At 47.0% G+C, this 24,109-nt stretch overlaps 2 protein-coding genes across 6 annotated transcripts in view; one reads left to right on the top strand and one right to left on the bottom strand.

The window, feature by feature from the left end:
- Positions 1-2,372, bottom strand: part of BRD9 (bromodomain containing 9) — a 24,833-nt gene extending 22,461 nt beyond the window's left edge. For 3 of the 4 annotated variants that reach the window (XM_081090145.1, XM_081090146.1, XM_081090147.1), the window contains exons 1-3: positions 2,233-2,366; positions 1,425-1,639; positions 998-1,130 (exon numbers count right to left, since the gene is read on the bottom strand). In XM_081090145.1, coding sequence (XP_080946271.1) covers positions 998-1,130; positions 1,425-1,639; positions 2,233-2,284 — 400 coding nt within the window. In that variant the 5' untranslated portion in view covers positions 2,285-2,366. Of the gene's footprint in view, positions 1-997; positions 1,131-1,424; positions 1,640-2,232 lie in introns of all 4 variants that reach the window. The other variant, XM_081090148.1, reaches the window with a different exon arrangement.
- TRIP13 (thyroid hormone receptor interactor 13) lies at positions 1,990-24,109 on the top strand. 2 transcript variants are annotated; one of them, XM_081090151.1, is made up of 13 exons: positions 2,468-2,726; positions 3,556-3,721; positions 9,409-9,538; positions 10,511-10,566; positions 11,279-11,369; positions 12,939-13,011; positions 17,005-17,068; positions 17,809-17,895; positions 18,178-18,284; positions 19,186-19,339; positions 21,327-21,439; positions 22,686-22,755; positions 23,184-24,109. In XM_081090151.1, exons 1-13 carry the CDS (start codon positions 2,635-2,637, stop codon positions 23,277-23,279), a joined length of 1,299 nt encoding a protein of 432 aa, XP_080946277.1. In that variant the 5' UTR covers positions 2,468-2,634; the 3' UTR covers positions 23,280-24,109. The 2 variants fall into 2 exon arrangements, with proteins under 2 accessions (XP_080946276.1, XP_080946277.1); XM_081090150.1 differs by lacking the exon at positions 3,556-3,721 and having other exon boundaries at positions 1,990-2,726.

Below are 24,109 nucleotides of genomic sequence, written 5' to 3'. Positions count from 1 at the left end.
ATCTGGAAGCCTCGAGGAAAGTGACCACACACAGATCAGAGGGTTCTGGGAGCTCTCCGTTGGTGCAGCCAGCACAGCTCCCAGGTTCTGAATAACTGATGGAAAACTAGCCTCCTCCCATCTACGATGAGCTTCTTAGCTCATGTGCTTAAAGAAAAAAGCCAGGAGCAGCAGTTGGCCAAACCATGCTCTAGAACAGTGGTTCTCAACCTTCCTAATGCCGTGACCCTTTAATATAGTTCCTCATGTTGTGGTGACCCCCAACCATAAAAATATTTTCGTTGCTACCTCTTAACTGCAATTTTGCTACTGTTATGAATCGTAATGTAAATATCTGATATGCAGGATGTATTTTCATTGTTACAAATTGAACATAATTAAAGCATAGTGATTAATCACAAAAACAATATGTAATTATATATGTGTTCTCCGATGCCGATGGTCTTAGGTGACCCTGTGAAAGGGTCGTTCGATCCCCAAATGGGTAGCAACCCACAGGTTGAGAAACCACTGCTCTAGAAGTTCGAAGATGAAGGCAAGAATCTCGGATCCTGCTCTAGCTGGTTTGGCTCAGTGGATAGAGCATCGGCCCCCGGACTGAAGGGTCCTGGGTTTGATTCTGGTCAAAGGGCACATACCTCGGTTGCAGGCTCGATCCCTGGCCCTGGTCGGGGCTCGTGTGGGAGGCAACCAAACGATGTCTCTCCCTCACATCAATGTTTCTCTCTGTCTCTCCCCTCCCTTACACTCTCTCTAAAAAAATCAATGGAAAAATATCCTCAGATGAGGATTAACAATAATAAAGTCAACCCCTTCATTTAATAATAATAATAATAATAATAATAATAATAATGAAGAATCTCAGACCCAGCTATATTTCGTGTGAGACCTTGGAAGAGAAAACACTGCTCCTTCCTTCTATGCTTCTCCCCCAAAGCTGAAGGACACAGTACCAAGATCCCACACTCCAAGAAAGTCTGAAAATGCCAGCACTTGCCTGGCTGTGTCCGGCACGCGCGGACTGGCCGATCGGGAGGTGGCTCCACCTCTACCTTCTTCCCAGGATCGAAGTCATCAGCCTCTCCCTCCGTGTCGCAGTGTTCCTTTTCCCGTTTCCGCTTCTTCTCTTCCTGCGAGGCAAAGTCACGGCAGCGAGAGCAATGCAAACAGTTTTAAACCAACTGTTTCTAGGGGGAAACACAAAGCTAAGAGAGAAACACCCTCTTCCAGAGACTCTGCTCATCCAGGCTCCCACCCTTGCAAAGACCCTCCCAGGGGTCAAGGGAGAGGCGATGCTCAAAGAGCCAGAAATGAAGCAACTACCTTTGCGGTCTGTTTTGCTTCCAACAAATCACCCCCTTTCCTAAGCCCTGGAGCGCGCATTCGGTATGCCCCAACCCCCGGGGGCCGCCACCCTCCTTCACCTTCCGTTTCCTTCTTTCGTCATCGTCTAGGTATTTCTCCTTCTCTGCCTTTTTCTTCTTTTTCTTCTTCTTTTCTTTGTGCCTCTCTCGCTCATGGTCTGACCTGTCATCGTAGTAACTGGAATCGTGGCCAGATCCCGAGAGTTCAGTCACTTCACTTCCTCCAACCTTGAGAACCAGCTTCAGGGGCTTCTCCAAGGGTTTGTCTGCATACTCTGCAGAGACAGAGGCGGGCCCCAAAGGCGTGTGCTTAGAGAAAACACCTGGGGGGGGGGGGGGGCGGCGGGCCCAATGGGTGGCTGTTACAGTGAGGGATCAAGGAGGAGGAGGGCCGGCCCTACCCAGGCAGAGCAGGAGAACGCTAAACGGCGGGGCACCGCTGAGAGCAGCTGGGCGTTACTTCCCCTTCCTCTTCTAGCTTTCCCGTTACACTGCATTATCCTCAGGGAGCCAGAGAGAGGGCGACGCCACAAGGCCAGGACCTGGGACCCCGCCGCTCGATCCCGCCTCCCCCCGCCCCGGGCCACCCCCTTGTCAGCTGACGCCAACGAGCTGCTGCAGGGCCGGCGGGGGAAGGCGGGAGGACGGAGCAGTAGGAGCTTCTCCCGGAGACCCGGACACAAGACAGCTGACATGCTCGGCTCCTCTCCAGGACTTGCGAGGTGAAGCGGGCTCCGAGGTGGCGCCCCCGCCCACCGCGAAAGCACACGAGCCCGGATCCTGAGCACGTCCCCGGGCCCCTCGCCCGCCCGTCCACCGCGCGAACGCCCGCCCGGCCCGGCGTCACAAAGCGCGCCCGCCGCCTCACCCTCGTACGAGGAGCGCCACTCGGTCTTGTGCTTCTTGTGCTTCTTGCCCATGGCGGCGGCGGGGCAGGAGCGCGGGGCCGAGGGCAGCAGCAAGCGCGGCCAGAGCGTGGCCGCCGCCCCCGCGGCCCTGGCTCTGTGCCCGCCTCACCCCTGGAGGTCGTGGGGCCGCGCCGGAAGTAGACCCGAGGCCGGAACTGGCCCCGCCCGCTCGCAGGCCCGAGTGCTTCCGGGTCAGGGGAGGGCGCGCTGCGCGCGGCAGATTCGAAGTACGGGCTGGGCAGACGGTCCTTTTGGCAGCTGTGGAGGAGGCGGTGGAAGTGGACGTGGTGGTGGCGCCGGGCGTCAGGCGGCGGCCACGCTCGGGCCTGGTACCCACTGCTCCCGGCCGCGGCGGCGGTGCTATGGACCAGGCCGTGGGCGACCTGAAGCAGGCGCTGCCCTGCGTGCCCGAGACGCCGTCCGTCCATGTGGAGGTGCACCAGCGAAGCGGCAGGTGAGCCGGCCTGACCCGACCCAGTGGGACCCGGGTAGGTCCGAGCCGATTCGGCCTTTGCGTGGCCCCGACGGACAACACTCGGCCCAGACCTCGACTGGAGCCCACTGCGCCGGACACGGACCTGACCCATCAGGCCCGTCCCTGAACGGGACCCACGCAGAGCCCAGCCGGGCGCAGCCCAGGAAAGCTGGAAGTTAGGATGGGCCAGATACCCAGAGCTCTCGGTTCCAGGGGAAATATAGATATTGCCATTGGAGCCGGCGTTTCTCGGGCTCTTCCGTGCCAGGAGGCGTACCGCAGTGATCGCACACCTTGGTGTGATCTCAGCACCAGTCAGCGTGGCTGTCAGGTGGCAAGGTGGGCGGAGGGGAGCCTTGAATGCCAAGCCGGAAGTGTTGGGTTTTCTCAGTGTGAATGCCAGGCCTGGGGCACTTGTTAAAATGCAAACTCCTGAGCTGACCCCACAGCGGTGGGCCGTCCTTCTTTCATTTATTGAGTGCGTACTCTATGCCAGGCATTGTCCTAAACACTTTGAATGTATTGACTAATCTCCAAAGTAGCCCAGTGTAGCAAACACTGTTGCTGCTGCCCCCTTTCTCTGAGGAAGAGCGGAGGCTCCAGGTGAGCTGCTCCCCAGGTCCCGCCGCGGGCAGGCAAGGGGTGGCTCCAGTTCCATCCCCAGGCAGGCCCACTCCCTCCTGTATGTACTCTGACCTACTGCACTCCTCATGTATGCCCCCATTTCTGTTTTTGTTTTTAAGCGTTAAAACCTTGGTGTGTGTTTTGTAACTTAGAACTGATCTTTGTGTTTTGTTTATTTGTCCAGCACGGCAAAAAAAGAAGACATAAAGCTGAGTGTTAGAAAGCTACTTAACAGACATAATATTGTGTTTGGTGACTACACGTGGACTGAGTTTGATGATCCTTTTCTGACCAGAAATGTGCAGTCTGTGTCTATTGTTGACACGGAATTAAAGGTTAAAGACCCACAGGTGAGTTACTAATTCCCTGTGCCAAGAAACAGGTAACCGTTAGCTACATAGAAAGTTGTTGCCATGACTGTCCGCTTGCTGCTTTGATAGTGTATGTCAGAAAGTGGTTTGCTTTGCTTACCTGTTGGTTTGACGATGGGTTAAGTACTGGTTCTCTGGCAGGGGCCAGGTGCTGGGAGTAGCCGTGGCCCCACTGCCAGCCTGCTGTCAGGACAGGCGGGGAGAAATCGGAAACCAGGAATTAGAAGGCAGCACCAAGAATAGTGGGCTGTGCTGAGGAGGCCTGTGTGCCTTCTCTCTTATTCTTTCAGGCAACAAAATGTATGGGGTGCTCAGAATGCATTAGGACCATAGGGCATGCCGGGGCAACAGAGATGAGGAGATGGGCTTGTTTTCTTGAATCTCTTCACCTAGTCCAGCGTATGGACTGCCTCACCTGTTCATGTATGGGAGCTAAGAGGAGCTTCTGTTAACAGTGTGGATGCACTGGGGCAGTTCTAGCACCAGAGTAAAAACAAGACAAAGTGTGTGCTTCACGTCACTGATACCTGGACAGTTTCTGTCTTATAAAGAATCAATTTGGAAGAATTGATATGACACTAAAATAACTCTTATGTGGTGGACTTCTTCGTTCTTATACTAGAGGCCCGCTGCACAAAATTCATGCCAGGGGCTCGGCCCTCGCAGCTGCAGCAGCTTGCCTAGGCCCTTGCAGCCCCGGCCCTCGCAGCCCCGGCTTCATCTGGAAGGACGTCTGGAAGGTTGTTTGGCTGTCCAGTCTAATTAGCATATTACGCTTTTATTGTTATAGATTAGGACCAACAATTGTGGGGGTTGTTGGAATTTTATCCACACTGAGATTTGATGTCATTGTACTCAATTTTGGCTAGCTGAGGGGAACTGGAGAGCTTTCCAACACTGTTGTGAAGGGACAGGTAGCACAGCTTAGCTGGAACACATGGCTGCTAACCACTAAACATTTTAATGTTCTCATCTTTGACTACAGATTCACCTCAAGGAATTTATCTTAACATAATTATGTAATTTTGTAGAGATATATGAACAAATATTGTTAATAATAGCTAACAATTTGAAATATTTTAACTGTCTTTCCAATGTGTTCTTTTTTTTTCCATTTGAATTTTTTTAAAAATGAAACCTTTATTGTTCAGATTATTACAGTTCCTCTTTTTCCCTCCCATAGCTCCCCTCCACCCAGTTCCCACTCCACCCTCTGCCCTTACACGCCCTCCCCCCCCCCCGTCCCCCACTGTCCTCATCCATAGGTGTATGATTTTTGTCCAGTCTCTTCCCGCACCCCCCACACCCCTTTCCCGAGAATAGTCAGTCCACTCCCTTTCTATGCCCCTAATTCTATTACATTCACCAGTTTATTCTGTTCCTTGGATTATTTATTCACTTGATTTTTAGATTCACTTGTTGATAGATGTGTATTTGTTGTTCATAATTTGTATCTTTTCTTCTTCTTCCTCTTCTTAAAGGATACCTTTCAGCATTTCATATAATACTGGTTTGGTGGTGATGAACTCCTTTAGCTTTTTCTTATCAGTGAAGCTCTTTATCTGACCTTCAATTCTGAATGATAGCTTTGCTGGGTAAAGTAATGTTGGTTGTAGGTTCTTGCTATTCATCACTTTGAATATTTCTTGCCACTCCCTTCTGGCCTGCAAAGTTTCTGTTGAGAAATCAGCTGACATTCGTATGGGTACTCCCTTGTAGGTAACTGACTGTTTTTCTCTTGCTGCTTTTAAGATTCTCTCTTTGTCTTTTGCTCTTGGCATTTTAATTATGATGTGTCTTAGTGTGGTCTTTGGATTCCTTTTGTTTGGGTTTCTCTGTGCTTCCTGGACTTGTAAGTCTATTTCTTTCACCAGGTAGGGGAAGTTTTCTGTCATTATTTCTTCAAATAGGTTTTCAATATCTTGCTCTCTCTCTTCTTCTGGCACCCCTATAATTTGGATGTTGGTTACGCTTGAAGCTGTCCCAGAGGCTCCTTGCACTATCTTCATATTTTTGGATTCTTTTTTCTTTTTGTTTTTCCAGTTGGGTGTTTTTTGCTTCTTCGTATTTCAAATCTTTGATTTGATTCTTGCGATCCTCTAGTCTGCTGTTGGGAGTCTGTATAATATTCTTTATTTCAGTCAGTGTATGCTTAATTTCTAGTTGGTCCTTTTTCATAACCTCGAGGGTCTCACTAGATTTCTTGAGGATCTCACTAAATTTATCAGCGGTTTCTAGAAAATTCTTGAAAAACTTTATAACCGTGGTTTTGAACTCTATATCCAGTAGTTTGCTTTCCTCCATTTCTGTCACTTGTGATCTGTTTCTTTGTCTCCACATTTTTTATGCTTCCTTGTGTTGATAGAGTGGCTTTCTGTGCTAGGGGTCCTATAGGGCCCAGTGGCTCAGCCTCCCCAATTACCTGAGGTGGACACTCTTGGTGCACCCCTTTTGTGGGCTTTGTGCACAGTCTTGTTGTAGTTAAGCCTTGATTGTTGTAGGTATCACTGGGAGGAATTGACCTCCAGGCCAATTGGCTGTGAGAATCAGCTGTGTCTGCAGTGGGAGAACTTCTCTGCTGGAGACACCCTTCTGGGGCAAGACTTGCTTCAGTGGGGCTTTAGTGCTCACTGAGTGTGTCCCTTATGGATCTGAGGAGTTGTAATCTGGATGGTCCCACTCTGACCGCTGGTTACACTGGCTCTTGGATCTCTAAGGAGGTGCTAATTTAGCCTCTGCCTTTGGCTACCCAGCAGGAGCTATGGAGAGATTCCTCTTCTTTGTTTGGGGTTTGGAGGTGCCCAGATGAGGCCCAGCTGTGAAGCAGTGCAAGCTGCTGTGGGGCCCTGGGCCTTCTTTTGGAAGTTCTGGGTCTCTCTGACTCAGCTGCAGTTTGTTAGGTAATTTTCAGATTGCAAAGGGCCAGGCTTTCATATGCAAAAGCCTCTGTGCACAGCTTGGGTGGGGCGGGGTCTCAGGGGATCAACAGGGCGGAGCAAGCAGCTATGGCTCCTCCTTAGTCCTACCCTAAGAGGCCCCGAGTCTCAGTGTCCCAGCAGTCGCTGCAAGCACCTCTGAGAGAAAGCCGCCCTTGAGTTCTGCCCACTGCCAAACAGTTCAGTTTCTCCCGGTATGAGTCTGGGTCCCCAGAGACTCGCCCGGAACTGGAGTTCAGAGCAGTCGGGAGCTTGAGACTCCCTCCCAATTGAAAAAGACAACCGTGTCTTCAGTTGCCAGCCCTTTCCATGTGCACCTCCGTACCTCTGCACTTTACTTCCGCACCTCCTCTGAGTCTCAGTGTGCTTTTCCCTTTCCTTCTAGGTGTAGAATTTCCACTCAGCCAGCCTTTCTGTGGTTCTGGATGATGTCCGTTTTGTCTTTTAGTTGTATTTTTGAAGTGGTTTTGCGAGGCAGCAATTTCTGGTATTTACATATGCCGCCATCTTGGTTTCTCCCCAATGTGTTCTTTATTTGTGCAATGTCATGCTTTATTTCTGTTTTTATAGTTACTATATCTTTTCTCATGTTGTTGAGCATCTTTACCATCATTACTCTGAACTCTTTCAGATAAATTTCTTATCTCTATTTTATTTATCTCTTCTTCTGGAGAATTCTCTTGTTCTTTCATTTGGGTGTTGTTTATTTGTCTCCCCATTTTGGCTGCCTGTTTGGGTTTGTGACTAGGTATTAGGTAGATCTGCTACACCTCTCAATCTCTAGTGCAGGACAGTGTCAAATGCTGTTTCTGACTAATTAGATCAGGCAAAGACTCAAAGCCTCCAGAGACAGCCTCTGCCTACCAACTGATAGAGTGCTGACTTGAATTGCCTCAGGCAATCATCCTCAGGGGTGTCTAGAGTTGTTGTTTTTTCTCAATAGGGTGGGGCAGTTGCTTCTGCCTGGAGGCTGTTATTTTTAGTCTCTTAAGTGGCCTCAGGGCAAGGTGTTTTCCATAGGGTGGGTCACCTATCTGCCCCCAGGCAAGGCTGCCTGAATAGCAAGTGTCTGTGTGGGAATGGTGTTCTCCACTGCGTGAGGGAATGACTCAGCACAGGAAACCAGGAGTGTCTGCCTTCTGAGCTCTAACCCTTGAGTCCCCAACCCTGGGTTCTGCTCACACAGCTCCAGTCCACTCTGCCCTCCCTGCCGGAGCACAAGGTGGGTGGCTCCACAGGGAATTTTGTGTGTTGGCCCTTTAAGAGGATGCTTGAATTTCCAGCCATCGCTCAGTGGCAGACAGCAGCCCTGCTGCTTTTCACACCCAGATGTTATGTGGCTACCCTTCTCAGTTCTGGTGCTTTCTGCTGGGCCCAGCTTGGGGATTAGATCCCAGAGTTCTCAGTGGCAACCCCCCACAGCTGAGATATCTCTCCGGAACTTCAGTTGCTGTCTGTAGGCGCCCAGCCAGCCCTTTTGCGCCTCCGCCCCTCCAACAGTCTCTATGCGGTCTCCACTTTCGGTCCTCAGGTATCAGGGTTCTCTCCAGCGAGTTTTCCGTTGATTATTCAGGAAGTTTTTCTGTATTTTAGTTGTAATTCCAGTTTGTTCCTGTAAGCATGTCTGTGCAACATCCACTTACTCTGCTGCCATTTTTAATCTTTTAGATAATGGGAAACATTTGAGTAACGTAAGATGAACGTGAGCTAGATTGTGGAGAGCAGCAGGCTCTAGCTATGGCTCCAGGACTGACTCCCAGGATATGAACCCAGAACCACCCTCCAAAGAAAGGGCTTCCTCTGCAATTGTCTGGATGCTGGGGAGTCAGGAAGGCCTCATGGACACACTGGTTCCAAAACCACACCACCTTAGCTATCAAAATATTTTAACTTTATTAGAGATTGGTTAAATGTCTGACATATTCACACCAAAGATGCCATAACCATGGAAGAGAATGATATTTCCATCTACTAATGGAAAATGTCTCCTAGATCTAGTAACTGGGAAAAGCATGGGTAGAAAACGGGGATAGAATCAATTTTGGGTCCGATATATGTATGGATGTATTATAGGCTAACATCTGTGAGGTTGGTGTAGGGGACTTAGACATATTTTTTTTTTTTATGTTTTTTATTGATTTCAGATAGAGGAAGGGAGGGAGAAAGAGAGAGGGATAGAAACATCAATCATGAGAGAGAATCACTGATCGGCTGCCTCCTGCACGCCCCATGCTGGGAATCAGGCCTGCAACCCGGGCATGTGCACTGACCTGAAATCTAACCGTGGACGCTCAACCACTGAGCCATGCTGGGCAACTTTGACATTTTTCATTTTGTAATTGCAATTTTTAACAAGTGTGTTACTTTTATAATTACAAAAACAATAAAGTTGTTTTTTCAAATAGCTGTTATACACCAAAAGGGGAGGGAGGGATAAACACATTTAAAAGAGCTAATTCTGGTGCTCGCTTCGGCAGCGCATATACTAAGATTGGAGCGATATAGAGAAGATTGGCTTGGCCCCTGTGCAAGGATGACACGCAAATTCGTGAAGCGTTCCATATTATTTTTTTAAAGAGCTAATTCTGAATCTGAAATAATAGACTTTTTCTATTAACATCACCTTCAATCTTTATATTTGGAGTTTAGGATTCAAATTGGATATTAGAATTGAAAAGCGAGTGATTTTTCCATTTGTGTAGATTTATTTGGTTTTCCTTCTCATCACAGCCCATCGATTTGAGTGTATGCACTATTGCACTTCACATCTTCCACCTAAATGAAGATGGCCCCACCAGTGAAAATTTGGAAGAAGAGACAGAAAATATAATTGCAGCTAATCATTGGGTTCTGCCCGCAGGTAGGTGTGATAGCAACAGTAGTTAGAGCATGCTGAGTCCACAAGGTCAGAGGATAGCATACATCTCAGACTTTCCAAGTCAGCTAACCAGAGAGGTTTTTGTTCATTTGTTTTGTAGGATTTTAAGGTATTTTATATCTTATGAAATGAAAAGTATATCACCAAAGAGGGAAGTAGAGAGTTCCTTTACACTGGATCCTCACAGATGGTGTTCATTGAGAATGGGACCAATTGCTTCTTTCCTGCCTACTTAGTCAGTCCTGCTGGACCACTCCTTCCTCCTACTGTCTCAATGCTTATTCGTGGACTAGCCAATGTGTTCTTGCAGGCAGAGTCCTGGGGTTAACTTAGTCATCTAGTTTTATGCCTGATGTCCTAATGGCTAGACTAGACCCGCTGGTCTGCCTTGCCCAAGTGTTCACCTATAGCGGTGATGGCGAACCTTTTGAGCTCAGCGTATCAGCATTTTGAAAAACCCTGACTTAACTCTGGTGCTGTGTCACATATAGAAATTTTTTGATATTTGCAACCATAGTAAAACAGATTTATATTTTTGATATTTATTTTATATATTTAAATGCCATTTAACAAAGAAAAATCAACCAAAAAAAATGAGTTCGCATGTCACCTCTGACACGCGTGTCATAGGTTCGCCATCACTGACCTATAGGGAGAGTGGTGGATTAGAGTCTGTGTTGTGGAAAGCGCAGGTCCACAAAAGATGGCTGTATGTAACAACATGATAAAAAGTAACTCTTACCCAGTTAATTACCTGTCAAAAATCCTACATAGCTGACATTTATTTTACATATTTAATTTTAAGACAATTTTTAAAAATTTAACTTCCCTGTAATCAGAATCTTAGCATGCCGTGTGTGGAGCAGGGCAGAACATCAGTGGCTCAGGGCAGATCTAGCTGGTAGGTGTAGTGCTTGCTTCTTAAAGTTAAGTTTTTGTTTCATTTTGTCACAGCTGAATTCCACGGGCTGTGGGACAGCCTGGTGTATGATGTGGAAGTCAAATCTCACGTAAGTTGCACTTTTTTCCCCAAAAGGCCCCATTGTTTGAAGTAGAGTCACTGCTGTGTTGCTAACAACTCAGAGCTCTTTGACTCAAGTAAGCTTTTGGGAGCCACTGCCCGCCAGCAGCTGATATCCTGGATGCCTGTCCTCTGAGGCTGCTCCCACGTGGAGTTGGTCTCTGGGGCGTCCCCTGCGGGGGAAGAGGGAGGGTGCCAAATGTGAAGACAGCTTCTGTGGGGTTTCACTCTTAGGAACCATGGGGGCTGAGGGGAACACTGCAGGCAGAGCAGGTTGGCAGAATGGAGCAAGTAAATGGAAATCTTTATTCTGGCCTCCCAGGCTGCTCTGGGCAGCCATGGCAAGAGGAGGGAGTCCTGACTGTTACATTGTAGTGAGTGTGCTGTGTGCTTGCCTACTGCTGTGTCAGCCCAGAGGAAGGAGCTTAGTCCTACTTGACAAGTCCCTTAGTTATTTTGTGTAATCTAGGCATTCAAATATTGTTTATCCTTTATGCTTGTAATAGTAATAGCCAGCAGCTATCCTCTTCTGCTTTAAGTTACCTTCTAAAATGAAAGCTTGTGATACATCCAGGAAGCGTCTGGTTGTGGCGTCTCTGGAAGGCTGCCTTGCTCCTGTCCCTGCTGCTCGTGCAGGAGCACACAGGGTGGGAGCCTTTACCTGTTAGCCTCTTTATCTGCATTTTCCTTTCTTCACTCAGCTCCTCGATTATGTGATGACAGCGTTACTGTTTTCAGACAGGAATGTTGACAGCAATCTCATCACCTGGAACCGGGTGGTGCTGCTTCACGGTAAGGCATGCGAGGTTGCATTTGACAAGGTAGACTGTGATGCCAGGTTTTACTTGTACCTTTGTCCTTCTGGGAGAAGTTACAGCAGTTTTGTTCTGGTGGAGCCAGAGTTGTCCTAGAATGTTCCTTCTCCGTGAAGCTGATGCAGCTGACATTACTCTGGGCATTTGTTACTTGACTCTTTGTCTGGCAGCTACCCAATTACTGCCTTGTGACTTTTTATATTATTATTAAACATTTCAATTAACTCTTATTTCCCCCAATTGATCATAAATTCCTTGGAAAAGAAATTGCCTTGTATTTCTTTGTAGCATTCTTAGAGCTTTGCTTTGTGAGCAGTAAGCTGCAAAACCATACTTTACAGTACAGAAAGTTTGTCTAGTTCTTCTCAGAGAAAGATAGGGGGTATTTTTTTTAGCCCTGGATGGAAAGAAATCTAGCATTCCCAAATTACAATGAGGTAGGAGCTCAGAGTAACCAGCCTGTTTATACCAGTTAAGATTGTACATTTGTATACACCTTTTTAAAAGTGTCTTTTAAATAGCAGATACCTCAGCACATTATCCTGATACCAGGTTCAGAGTAGGTAATCAATAATATTTCAATTATTTCATTTAGAACTTGTTGTATATTTCCTTTTTCATTATTGAAAATGCTTGCAGAAAATCAGTTGAACGTACCAGCATTTTCTATTAGATGTGCTTGTTCTTCTACATTGGACACCTCAGAACTTCTGCAAGGCATGTTAGGTGACACACAGAGCAAGAGGCTGTACAATCAAGGGTCCTTGCCTTCATTCATCCTCTGGTTTAGTATGGTGTGCAGGCCGGTGTAGAAATAGCCATAGTGAAAGACGGTGCTGCTGTGGGCTGCAGACACAGAAAGCTTCAGTGCCTAAGAGTCCTGATGATTAGCAAGAAAGGTAGTTTTGACTTTTTTTTTTAATATATTTTATTGATTTTTTACAGAGTGGAAGGGAGAGGGATAGAGAATTAGAAACATCGATGAGAGAGAAACATCCATCAGCCGCCTCCTGCACACCTCCCACTGGGGATGTGCCCGCAACCAAGGTACATGCCCTTGACTGGAATCGAACCCGGGACCCCTCAGTCCACAGGCCAACGCTCTATCCACTGAGCCAAACCAGTCAGGGCTGGGTTTGACTTTTGAAAGATGCCTTAATTAGTAAATTTCATAGATGACATGTGGGGACAAAGAGAGTGTCAGTGAAGACAAAGACCAGGAAATGCAGTGCTCACTCAGAGAGCTGAGCCAGCCCCTCGGCCCGGAAGCAGGGCTTGTATCAGGGGCAGTGGAAGCTAAGACGAGAAGCACAAGTTAAATTCAAATTAGGAAAAAAGACTTTTAAAGTGTACAGTAGTGGTAATATTTTATGGCACTTTGCTAGCAAACTTCTTTGTGAGTTAATAAGCAGTGCTTGTAATAACGTTCATGGTATTGAACTCTCCTCTTCTTATTTTGTATTCTGTGGAAGATGCAACTGCTGTTGTTTTAAGAAATTTGTCACAACACTGACTTAAATACATATTTGCTTAAATTTTGTTACAGGTCCTCCAGGAACTGGAAAAACATCCCTGTGTAGAGCCTTGGCCCAGAAATTGACCATTCGACTTTCAAGCAGGTAACTGGTGATTTGAGAGAGGAGAGTAGCAGGAATGAGATTCCCTGCTTTTCCTTTATAATAGCATAAGCTGTCTTTTTAATAACTTTACATGAGTAGTAGGGCCCTCTCTTTCATTGTAAAATAATTCCTCTATACTCAACATAGTCTTGAGTTATGACTTCAGTCTCTTTAAATTTATGGAGACTTGCTTAGTGACCAGCACGTGGTCTGTCCTGCAGACTGTTCCATGTGCACTTCAAAGAACATGTTTCTGAGCACCTGAATCTTTCCCATTCTTTGCTGCTTTGTGCTAGTGTGGGGACAGATGGTGCCACAGTAAAGCAGAGGAAATCCAGACGGGTTGTTTTTCATTTGTCTTGCGGCCTGTCTCTACAGCTCTGCCACACTTTCTCCCTGAACTAAGGTATTGTGAGGATTTTAGAGCTGGGGTGAGAATTTCCATCCTGGTCTTAGAAGGAAGGAAAGATGAGTGGGAAGTTTGTTTTTCCATGTTTTGCAATTTGCGTCATTTGCTTGATTTTTCTTTGATAATCAAATCAACTGAGTTAGCAGGATAAGTATGTGAACCCTATTTTAAAGTCAAGGAATTTGCTCTAGCCAGTTTGGCACAGTGGATAGAGCGTTGGCCCGGGGACTGAACGGTCCTGGGTTCGATTCCGGCCAAGGGCACATACCCGGGCTGCGGGCTTGGTCCCCAGTGGGGGCCGTGCAGAAGGCAGCCAATCAATGACTCTCTCATCATTGATGTTTCTATCTCTTCCTCCCTCTCCCTTCCTCTCTTAAATCAATAAAGATATATATTTAAAAAAAAATGTGTTTCTGCTCTTGTTGGGTGGAATGCTTCATGGATGTCAGCTCAGGGTACTTGATGTCCCTGCTGATTGTCTGGTCTGATGTTCTATCACTTACTGGAAAGGAATGGCCAAGCTTCTAATGGTGAATTTGTCTGTTTCTCCTTGAGTTCTGTCTGCTTTGGAATTTGTGGTCTCATCATATTTGGAAAATAGTTGGCCCTTATTTTCTCAACTAATTTTCCTAGTGTCCCCTCGGCCCCTTTTCTGGGAGCCCATTAATTTGCATCTTAGATTGTGTGATGTTATCCCAGAGGCCACTGGTATACTTTTTTGTTTTTTCAGGTTTTAAACTTTTTCTGGCTGTGTTTCACTTTGGATAGTTTCCCGCAGTATCTAATTTGCTTTTAATTCCGTTCAGAGAAATTTTCATTTCGGATAGTGAATTTTTTCTCTCTGAAGTGCCATTTGGTTCCTTTTATACTTTTTACTTATGTTCTGTTAAAATCCTTGATCAAGTGAATAATAGCTGTTTTAATGTTCTTGTTGACTAAATCCATAATTGTTATTTCTGAATCTTTCTATTGGCTGGTTTTTCTTCTGGTTACAGGTCACGTTTTTTGCTCTTGGCATGTCAGGTAATTTCTGTTGGAAAGCAGACATTGTGGTCTGAAGTGTCTAGGTTCCCCAAAGGCTGTTGGGTCTTGTTCTGATAGGCATTTCCGTTACTCGTGATTTGTTGTAATCCTTTTGAGGTTTGTTTTTAAGCTTTGTTAGAGAGAGGTCTAGGTGAGTCTAGTTTTAATTCTCCAGTGGGCCCCTCCTGGGGTCTCAGTTGAACACCTTGAATGAGTAACAAGTATTCTCCACTTTGGCTGTTGGGAACTTGAACACAGCCAGTCTGTGTGAGCACTGAAACCATTTAGCTCATAGGTCTGGAGAGCCTCATGGATTCCCCTGCTCATAGATATCCAAGTGTTCAGTGAAGACTTGAGGGAACATCAGGATGATTTCTGGTGCTTTATTTCTGAGAATCTTCCTGCCCTCTGGACCTCTGCTCTGCCGCCTCAGGCTCTTTAAACTCTGACCTTTGTCTCCTCAATTCAGCCCCGTGGTTGTGTTCTTCCCATGTCTTCTCCACACAGAGAACCGGACGATTTTAGCGCCAATTTATTTCCCTTCTCTCAGGTCACAGTCCTCTGGTGCCTGTTGTCCAGTCCCCTTCATAGATGTTGCTTCATTTATGCGGTTCAGTAGTCTAGTTGGTGAGGGCACAGTGTAAATCTGGTACCTGTTTCTCCCATTTGGCTTTAGAAAATGGAATTCTATGAGATTTACTTTTAAATATCTACTTTCTTTTCAAAGTGTTTTGTATTTTTTCATAGGGAAATTGCTTTATTTCAACCCTTTATTTTATGCTTAGCAACTTGGCCTTTGTCTTGACATATTGAAATGCATCTGTGTTTTAAAGATCTCTATGGGCAGTTTCCTAAAACACCATAGAGTGAAAATGTTGGTACAAGAAATAGAAGTTTTCCCAGTACTGTCATGCATGGTATGACTACTTTTTGGTCAACAACTGACCGCATAAATGATGATGGTCCCATAAGGTTATAATGGAGCTGAAAAATTCCTATTGCCTAGTGACATTGAAGCCATCATGACATCAGAGCACAACACATTACTCACATGTTTGTGCTGATGGTGGTGTAAACAAACGCACTGAGCTGCCAGTTGTATAAAAGTACAGCACATACAGTTATGTACAATACATAATATTTGATAATGATAATAAACAACTATGTTACTGGCTTATGTATTTAGTGTGTATGCTTTTTGTGTTATACTTTTTATTTACAATGTACTCTTTCTACTTATAAAAAGAGTTTGCTGTAAAACAGTGCAGTGTGTGTGTGGTGTTTTGCTGGGTCATACATCTCGTGTTTACCAAGTCTCTTGATTGCATCATTTTCTCTTGTGCTTGACTTAATCACCTGTTGTTTGGCACGGTAAGAGGCTGTACAGGCTAATAGGCCAGGAGAGGAGCACCAGGCTGCACCACAGAGCCTAGGTGTGCAGGGTGCTGTGCGCCCAGGCCTGTGTAAGTGCCTCTGTAAAGCTCTCACAGTGAGGAAATCGCCTCACTGTGCATTTCTCAAATGTATCCCCTCATTCAACCATACGTGACTGTACAAAAATATGATAATGTATAACGCTGTTTGAGACTCAACCCAGTCTTTATTTTGTTACGTTGTCTGTCTTCCCTCTCCTCTCTTTTGTGAACAGAATTAGTAAGTGGCCTTTTTTTCTTTTTTAAATGGAAAGTCTCTTTTTTCAATTTGAAAGTAATTCTTTTCCTTCTGTAGACTTTCAACATGAAAGACACTGGAGAGGACCTGGGAGTCAGCTCCTGTCCTGCCTCAGTCTGGCTTCCTGTGCGATTCTAGCCAGAGCTACTGGTCAGTGTGTCAGACCTCAGCTGCCCCCTGAGTGGCTGCAGGATTACTGCTGATGTCATTCAGTTTGTGTGTTACGGTTCGCTTTTTGCCATCTGAGTATCCACGGTGCTAGAGCTTGTGCTGGAAAATAAATTGTCACAGTCGTTAAGGTTTTGTGGAAGGAGGAAAAAATATTCCGTGCCAGACAAAACTTCTGATGCTTGTTTAGATTTGTTTGCTTATTAGTACCAGTAGTACTTTTAAAAAATAAATATAAATTATAAGTAGATTAAAAATGAGAAGAATTTTACTGTTGTTTTAATTCAAATGAAGATATTCAGTTTGAAAAACTTAATTTGCTTCAACCAGAACTGTTGGTTGCATTCCTTTAGATTTTTCATACTGTTTAGTATACAGGGGGGCCTTGACTTATGAGTTTAATTCGTTCTGAGATTGAGCTCGTTAAGGAGCTCGTTAACTCAAAGTACTCTATCAACTCAATGCAAAAAAATCGGCCAAGAGACAGCTGGTATCTCAAAAAACTTGTTAGTCGGGACACTCGTAAGTCAAGGCCCCACTGTACAGACTAGTAGGTACCTTAGTTCTTTGTCAGTAATTATAATGACTTGTTAGTAATGCTCACCACACTGGGCAGCTGAGAGCTGTTGTATTTAATGAGCAAAAGTGCTGCCACTGGGGTTGCCAGAGGACTAATTTGTAAAGTAATTGTCTTAACTCCTTTTTTTAATATATCATCCTAGGTACCGATATGGCCAACTAATTGAAATAAATAGCCACAGCCTCTTTTCTAAGTGGTTTTCAGAAGTAAGTATTAATTCTCTGGATTGTCAACTATATAGTTAAAAAGATGGCCTGTATCTTAGGCAGACTTTCTGTGCATCTGACTTTGTGGTCAGAGGAAATTTTCAGAGCTAAGCAGTCACTTGGAAATAGTGTGAGGCCTGAAAGCCTGGGTACAACAGACCTTTGACTGTCAACTTTGTCTGAAGAGGGAGGGCATCCTGAGTTCTAACCTGGACTGCACCCATCAGCTGAGCATGCACTCGGAGTTCTGAGCCTTTTTTCTGCCATCTGTGAACTGAGGGGCTTGGACAAGGTGACATTACAGGTATCCCTCACTTCTGAAGTGCTCTGCCGCAGGCAGCCCTGTCAGTGAGCCCTTCTGGTAGGTTGGAGTGGGGACAGGGAGTGTCCGTAAGGAGTGTGACTGGCTGGTTTGCATCTTGGCACCCATGATTCATCTCATTCCCAGTCGTGGGGACAGCTGGGGAAGGGGAAATAAGAAGAAAGCAGACAGGTGAGCCGTGTGGCCCTGGACAGGAGTCTATGGGCTCAAGTGTCAGTGTCCTGGCACATGAGGCAGGGAAAGAGGGCATTTGGCTTTACCTCCACCCCTGCAGACCTGGCTCCTCTGATTTAGGGAGTTCTCCGAGGGCTGTCAGAAAATGGCAGGGGTACCTGGGGTCAAAGTGATGCCGGGTGGGGACAGGTGTGCACCAGGCAGCATGATGAGTACAAGTCAACACTGAGTGTTTTGGTTCCAGAGTGGCAAGCTAGTAACTAAGATGTTCCAGAAGATCCAGGATCTGATTGATGACAAGGACGCTCTGGTGTTTGTCCTGATTGACGAGGTAGGCATGTTCAGGCATTAAACCTGTGGTGGAGGAAATTCAAGACTGAGCGCCTCTTACTGCTGCCAGGGCACGGCCAGCCCCTGGCTCAGCCCAGCCTCCATCAGGCGGTCGCTGTCTCATGCAGCCCTGTCTTCCTTGCCATCCCACATGTTAAGCTCCTGGCACACCCGGACACCTGACACCCATTCATTTGTTCATTCACTTGCTCAGTTGACCTGTTCTGTGGCTGCCCTGTGGGGCCAGTGCTGTAATTTTTTTTCCGTTGCTCTGTCCTCTCAGGTGGAGAGCCTCACAGCTTCCCGCAATGCCTGCAGGGCAGGCACTGAGCCTTCAGATGCCATCCGTGTGGTCAACGCTGTCTTGACCCAAATCGATCAAATTAAAAGGTACTACAGTCATGTGCCACTTAACGATGGGGGTGCATGCATTGTTACATCATTTTGTTGAATGAACATCATAGAGGCACTTACACAAACGCAGATGGCATAACCACTGCACACTTAAGCTATATGGTACAGCCTTTTGCTCCTCAGCTACAAGCCTGTACAGCAAGCGTGTCAAACTCCCATCCCTGCCCTCGTTTGGCTCGCCCTGTTCACCCTGGGAGGGCTGCACACCTGTTGCCAGAGTCCAGGTGAAGCTGATCTTCCTAGGGGCTCCCCTGGCCACACAGCTGCCTGTGAACCATCTGTATGCTGACCACGGTCCCTGAAGGCAGCACTGCCCCTGTGCTCAAGCCTAGCAGGCCGGGAAGCATGCTCCCAGGGCACCTTGTGCCAGCCTAGGTCGGAGAGCAGAGTGGCAATGGTGGCTCTCTTGGAATTTGGAAGCTAGAGGGGAAAGTAGTTGGCGAAGGGGATTTTAAGTCTGCTCCATGGTTGTTGATAGCTGTGTGATGAGCAGTTGTATGCTGTGCCCCGGCAGACGGGGTGTAGGTACTGGGGGAGGGGTCAGAGATGGAGCAGTCAGGGATGCCCTCAGATTAGACCTTTACCACAGTTGAAAGGAGTAAGGGAACAACCAGCAGGTGTCTAGGAGAGCTTTCCAGAGGGCAGAGAAGTGACCAGAGCAAAGGTCCCCAGAGAGTGGGCCTGGCATGCTGTGTGTGACCAGGAGCTCAAGAGTTGCAGGACCTCAGGAGGCCTCATGGGCTGGTATTGGGATAGGAAGGATAGCTAGCTGAACGACAGCTAAGTGCCCAGAGCCTGCAGGCAGCTCCTGACAATCCCTGTGTAGGGTAGGGAGTCACAGGCATGGGGTGACTGGTCCTCGCTCCTCTGCCTCCAGGCACTCCAATGTGGTAATCCTGACCACTTCCAACATCACGGAGAGGATCGACGTGGCCTTCGTGGACAGGGCTGACATCAGGCAGTATATCGGGCCCCCCTCTGCGGCAGCCATCTTCAAAATCTACCTCTCCTGTTTGGAAGAGCTGATGAAGGTGCTTTGATGTTTTTTCTCTTACTAACAAGTAGTTTTTTTATATTTTTATAATTCCTTGACATAGCTTAAAATCGTTTGAATATACCTGGTAGAGTAAGGTATTTTGACAAGGAATTAACCATTTCTTTAGATTGAAAATTTCAGTTTGTTATGTCTGGCAGGTTGCATTAATGGTCAAAATCATGGCCACTGACTCAATATTTTTTGCTCTTTTAGCACAAAATTACCATCATGGTTGTTTGATTTACCTGCAGGCAATGAGTGGGTAGGAGGTGTGTGGGCTGTGGTCAGCATGCCTGGCAAGTTCTGGTTCTGACGGCCTTTGCAAGTGATCCGCTCTCCGGGCCTCATTTTCCTCCCCTGAAAGAAGAGCAGTAGAGGCCCTGGTTGACAGGGAGGTCATCTGACAGGAGGCCCTGGTTCACAGGGAATCATCCTGACTAGACAAGACGCTCACAGCCTGTCATCGGCTACGGTGTTCACGTCCCTTTGGTCCTGTGTTCTGGTGATAGCAGTGAATGCAGCAATGTTCACAGTCTCTCATAATTCAGCCTAACAGGGACCTGACCTGTGCCTGGTGCCAGGAGCTCTGGGCACTGGGAGGACATGGGCTATAACCAAGCCAGCTAACAAATGGGCATTTACATGGTGATCATAGTAAGGCATCATTGTAATTACTGATGGGGTGGAATCAACACCCCCCAACCTTGCAGCCACCTCCTGACACCACGGATCTGGAACCCTAACATCCTCAACAAGGATGGCACAGCCTCTCTGGCAGGGACAGGAGAGCTGGGCTCAGCACTGTCCTGGTGTGCACATTCCATCCTACTTTTCTGGGGAGTGGGAGAGGCAGAGAGGTCCTAGGGAGCTTTGACTTGAGACCCCAAGTGGCCATCAGAAGTGTTGCGGCGCAGTACTGCTGCTAGGCAGCCAGTGCGGTGGCGGGTCCTGCTGAAGATCGCCGAGTGCCCTCAGTGGGTTGTTGTACTCACACTTGTGCTGTGAATCCAGGGATGTCCTAAGGTTCAGCCAAGTGCACGGAATTTTTCTGGGAGCTGAGCATGTGGGCAGGGGTAGTTCTTACACAGATTACAGGAAGCTAGGGTATTCCAATGCTGCAGTGATTAGGCTGGTCCTAAAAGCTGATGTGTGATTGTGCCCTCTCTGTCAAGAGCCTGAGGTCTGCCATCTCACACCAGCCTGCAGGACGGTGCCTGTTAATGGAGGGGTCGCAGGGGCAGCTCAGGAGGCTGCACGGGAGCCTGAGGTAGTCAGTCACTTAGGCCGGGGTCAAAATACATCGAGCTCAAACCCTGCCTCTTAATTTTACCCACGACCCTCATCAAACCTCCAAAATGTGCGGAGGAAGCCTTTCCTTCATTCTTCTCTCCCCTGGTTCCCAAATCAAAACAGTTCATGTTGAAATTCATTCAGTGGTGGCAGTCTGACACCCCAGCGTGGCTACTTGGCAAAGAACATCCAACATTCAGGCTTGTGGTCTACAAGGTGCACTCTGACTCAGATCCTGGGTGTGTCATTCTACCAAATGAGAGTCTTATCTTAAAAACATCAAACAGACCCTCCTTGAAAGGCAAAGTCCTGGCTCCAAAGCCCAGCTCTGCCATCTGTGGATTGTGTCATGTCCTTGAAACCAAATATCAGACTGAACTTCCATGTTGACACGTGACATGTGAAGACACATTTTGACCAAAAGCATAGAAGAGGCTGGGTCACTGCTGGTTTCTGAGACGTGTTTTGTTGTCTGTATTCTTGCCTTTGTTTGAAGAATCGGAGATGTGTGTTGGGGAGGAGTGAGTGTGCGTGCGTGCTCACGGGCACCGGCGAGAGATCGGGGAAACCAGCCTGTTTCCCCGTCAGCTGTGCTTGTTAAATGGCCCATTTGCGTTTTATAAGATGTGATGTGCTTGCTCTTTCCATGCTGTCCTGTTGCTGACATATGCATTCTGCCCCTGTCTTCCCAGTGTCAGATCATATACCCTCGCCAGCAGCTGCTGACCCTCCGAGAACTGGAGATGATTGGCTTCATTGAAAACAACGTGTCAAAGTTGAGCCTCCTTTTGAGTGAAATTTCAAGGTGCGAATGGACCTAATTTTTGTAACCAAGAAAAGTCCATTTGCTGTAGTGATAGGGAGTCGTAATTGACTGTAGCCGTCTGGGGTCAGGGTTTGGGGTCAGAAGATAGAGAGTTGAACCCCAAGTCATCATACACAGGCTGGGGGAGCTTTGGGAGCCCCCGAGCCCCGGGTTCCTGGTCCAGGGCTGCTAGAGCTTTTAAGTTCTCAGACGGCTTTGGGGATCAAAGGTAGGTGGAGAAATGGGGCAGAGCCTCCAAGGACAGTTAGAATTCAGGGTAAACTGGAGAGAAATCTGCGAGGCTGCAGGCACCGTGTGTGCAGGGACCTCAGGTGGGTTGTACTGCCAAGGGTCAATTCCAGAGAACTTCTGAGTTCTCACCAGAGTTTGAACTTTATTCTGAGGTCATGAGGCGTGTGGAAGGTTTTGAATGAAGGGATAGCATAAAAAACAGTATTATTATTATTTTCATATATATATAATTATTTTTATACTTTTAGAGTGGGAGAAAGTAGAGGGGGGAAGAGAGAAAGAGAAACATCGGTGTGATAGAGATAACATCGATCAGTTGCCTCTCATACATGCCCTGGTTGGATTGGAACCCCCAACCTGGGTATGTGCCCTGACCAGGAATCTAACTGGTAACCTTTCATTGCACAGTACAGTGCTCCAACCAACTGAGCCACACTGGCCAGGGTAGGAATAGTACTTTTTAAAGACTTTAAAAAAAAAAAACTTATTTCTGAGAGAGAAAGAAAGATAGAAACATCAGTGATGAGAGAGAATCCTTGATCAGCTGCCTCCTGCATGCCCTCTACTGGGGATTGAGCCCACAACCCGGGCATGTGCCCTGACCAGGAATTAACCGTGACCTCCAGGTTCATGGGTCAACACTCAACCACTGAGCCACACCAGCTGGGCTAAAGGGTATTTTTTTGGATTATCTGTTGAAGAAATTTAAACCAGTTGAGATGAAACAGAGGGGAGCAGTTCAGAAATTTGTGTGAAGATTAATAAAGATATGAGGTAATCCATGCCGCTGGGCAGGCGTTGGGTCCCTGAGCACAGCGGTGCCTGTAGGTGGCAGGCACATCAGGGCAGCAAGGACCCTTCCCCACCTGGAGCAGTCGCTGAGGACTACTCGAGGGGTGTGGGAGAAGGGACGTTCAGAGATGGGTAGGAAAACCAGTCCTAAAACACAATTGTTCACTTGACATCCCCAAACTTGGCTTACATTCATTCACAGGAAGAGCGAGGGCCTCAGTGGCCGTGTCTTAAGAAAACTCCCTTTTCTGGCTCATGCCCTGTACATTCAGGTAAGTCTTCCACAGCCACTCTCCACCTCTGGGTACTTTTCTCTTTACCACCCACTCTGTCCAGCAGTGTGTGGCCTTGTTAGGAGTCAGACTTAATGCCATTGGGATAGCTGCCTTATTTTACCTCAGTTTCTAAAGGCATAGGCTCCTGGGGCTTAGGAGGTGCTAGCCTTGGTGCCTTAGTGGTGGGGCCCCGCCAAGCCCTTTGGGAGGAGGTGGCCATGCTGTGTGTCTCTGCTCGAGCACATCCAGAGCTCACATCCAAGCCTCCGAGAGGTGCTCATGCCCCTCGGGTCTGGGCCAGCTCACTCAGAACAGCTGCCCAGAGTTGCCTCTCTGGCAACTCTGCATCATGGAAGGGGTGAGTGCTGCCAGTGGCCCTCAAAGGCGAGGGTCACCCCTCAATTCCTTCGTATCTATCCTTCCAGGCTCCCACTGTCACCATCGAGGGCTTCCTCCAGGCCCTGTCTCTGGCGGTGGACAAGCAGTTTGAAGAGAGAGAGAAGCTTTCCTCTTGTGATTGATTGAGCAGGGCTCCCCGCCTGTGGTTTTCAAATCATGCATGCAACCAGTGAGGTCACTTCCCCAGAAATCTGTACAACGTGGCATAGACCTGCAGGGCCAAGCATTGTGAAAAGAAAGCGCTGTATTTATATATTTTAAAATGCATGTTAGAAGACAGGTGGCCTGTCATTTTCACTGTTTTAAAGGGAGATAGTTCAAGTTCTGTTATCTCTTTGTAAAGACCTGTCTAGATGTGTTCCATCCTGCCTGCGGTTGATGGGACACAAAATGTTTACAAATTTTGTTTAAAAATGATGACTAATATAGGTTAGAGAAACAAAAGAGAAATTACATTGCCATAAATAAGAATCTGGTCATAGCATTAAAAATGTAAAAATCACTCAAGATAGAAGGTGGCACTTGCTACCTGCAGTGAGCTTGTTTTACTTAGTGCAGACATTGCAAAGACTATTTAATGCATAAGAAAAAGCTATTCCTGTGTTACAGAAATCAAGAAAAAATTATAGGTAGTGTTCTTCACAGCAGTCAGACGTGGCCTCCTTGTGGGAAGGCAGTCCTCGACGTTCCTCCGAACGCCTGTCAGATGCCCCTCAGCAGCTCTCCCTGCGTTCAGTGCAGTAGCGTTATCACAGTTCCAGTGAAAATTCACGTTAACAGATGTGAAACAACTGGCCATTAATTGGTATATTCCAGAGAATATTATGTTTTGCTTTTATCTCACGCTAAAATAAATTTTATATTAGTGTTTTGTACACATTTTTTAAAGAACGTGTTACCTTTTGTTATATAGCTTTTTTTAAGTATTAAAACTTGTGTGTTTTTTCCAGAA

Source organism: Myotis nattereri, assembly GCF_964212035.1.
Source record: "Myotis nattereri genome assembly, chromosome: 4".
Lineage (NCBI taxonomy): Eukaryota > Metazoa > Chordata > Mammalia > Chiroptera > Vespertilionidae > Myotis > Myotis nattereri.
This window is presented reverse-complemented; position numbering and strand designations above follow the sequence as displayed.

Coding starts and splice junctions, on each gene's coding strand:
- TRIP13 (XM_081090150.1), top strand. CDS start 2,283: ATGGCGGCGGCGGGGCAGGAGCGCGGGGCCGAGGGCAGCAGCAAGCGC. Junction 13,012..17,004: donor ACCATTCGACTTTCAAGCAG/GTAACTGGTGAT, acceptor ATATCATCCTAG/GTACCGATATGGCCAACTAA. Junction 19,340..21,326: donor GTTTGGAAGAGCTGATGAAG/GTGCTTTGATGT, acceptor CTGTCTTCCCAG/TGTCAGATCATATACCCTCG.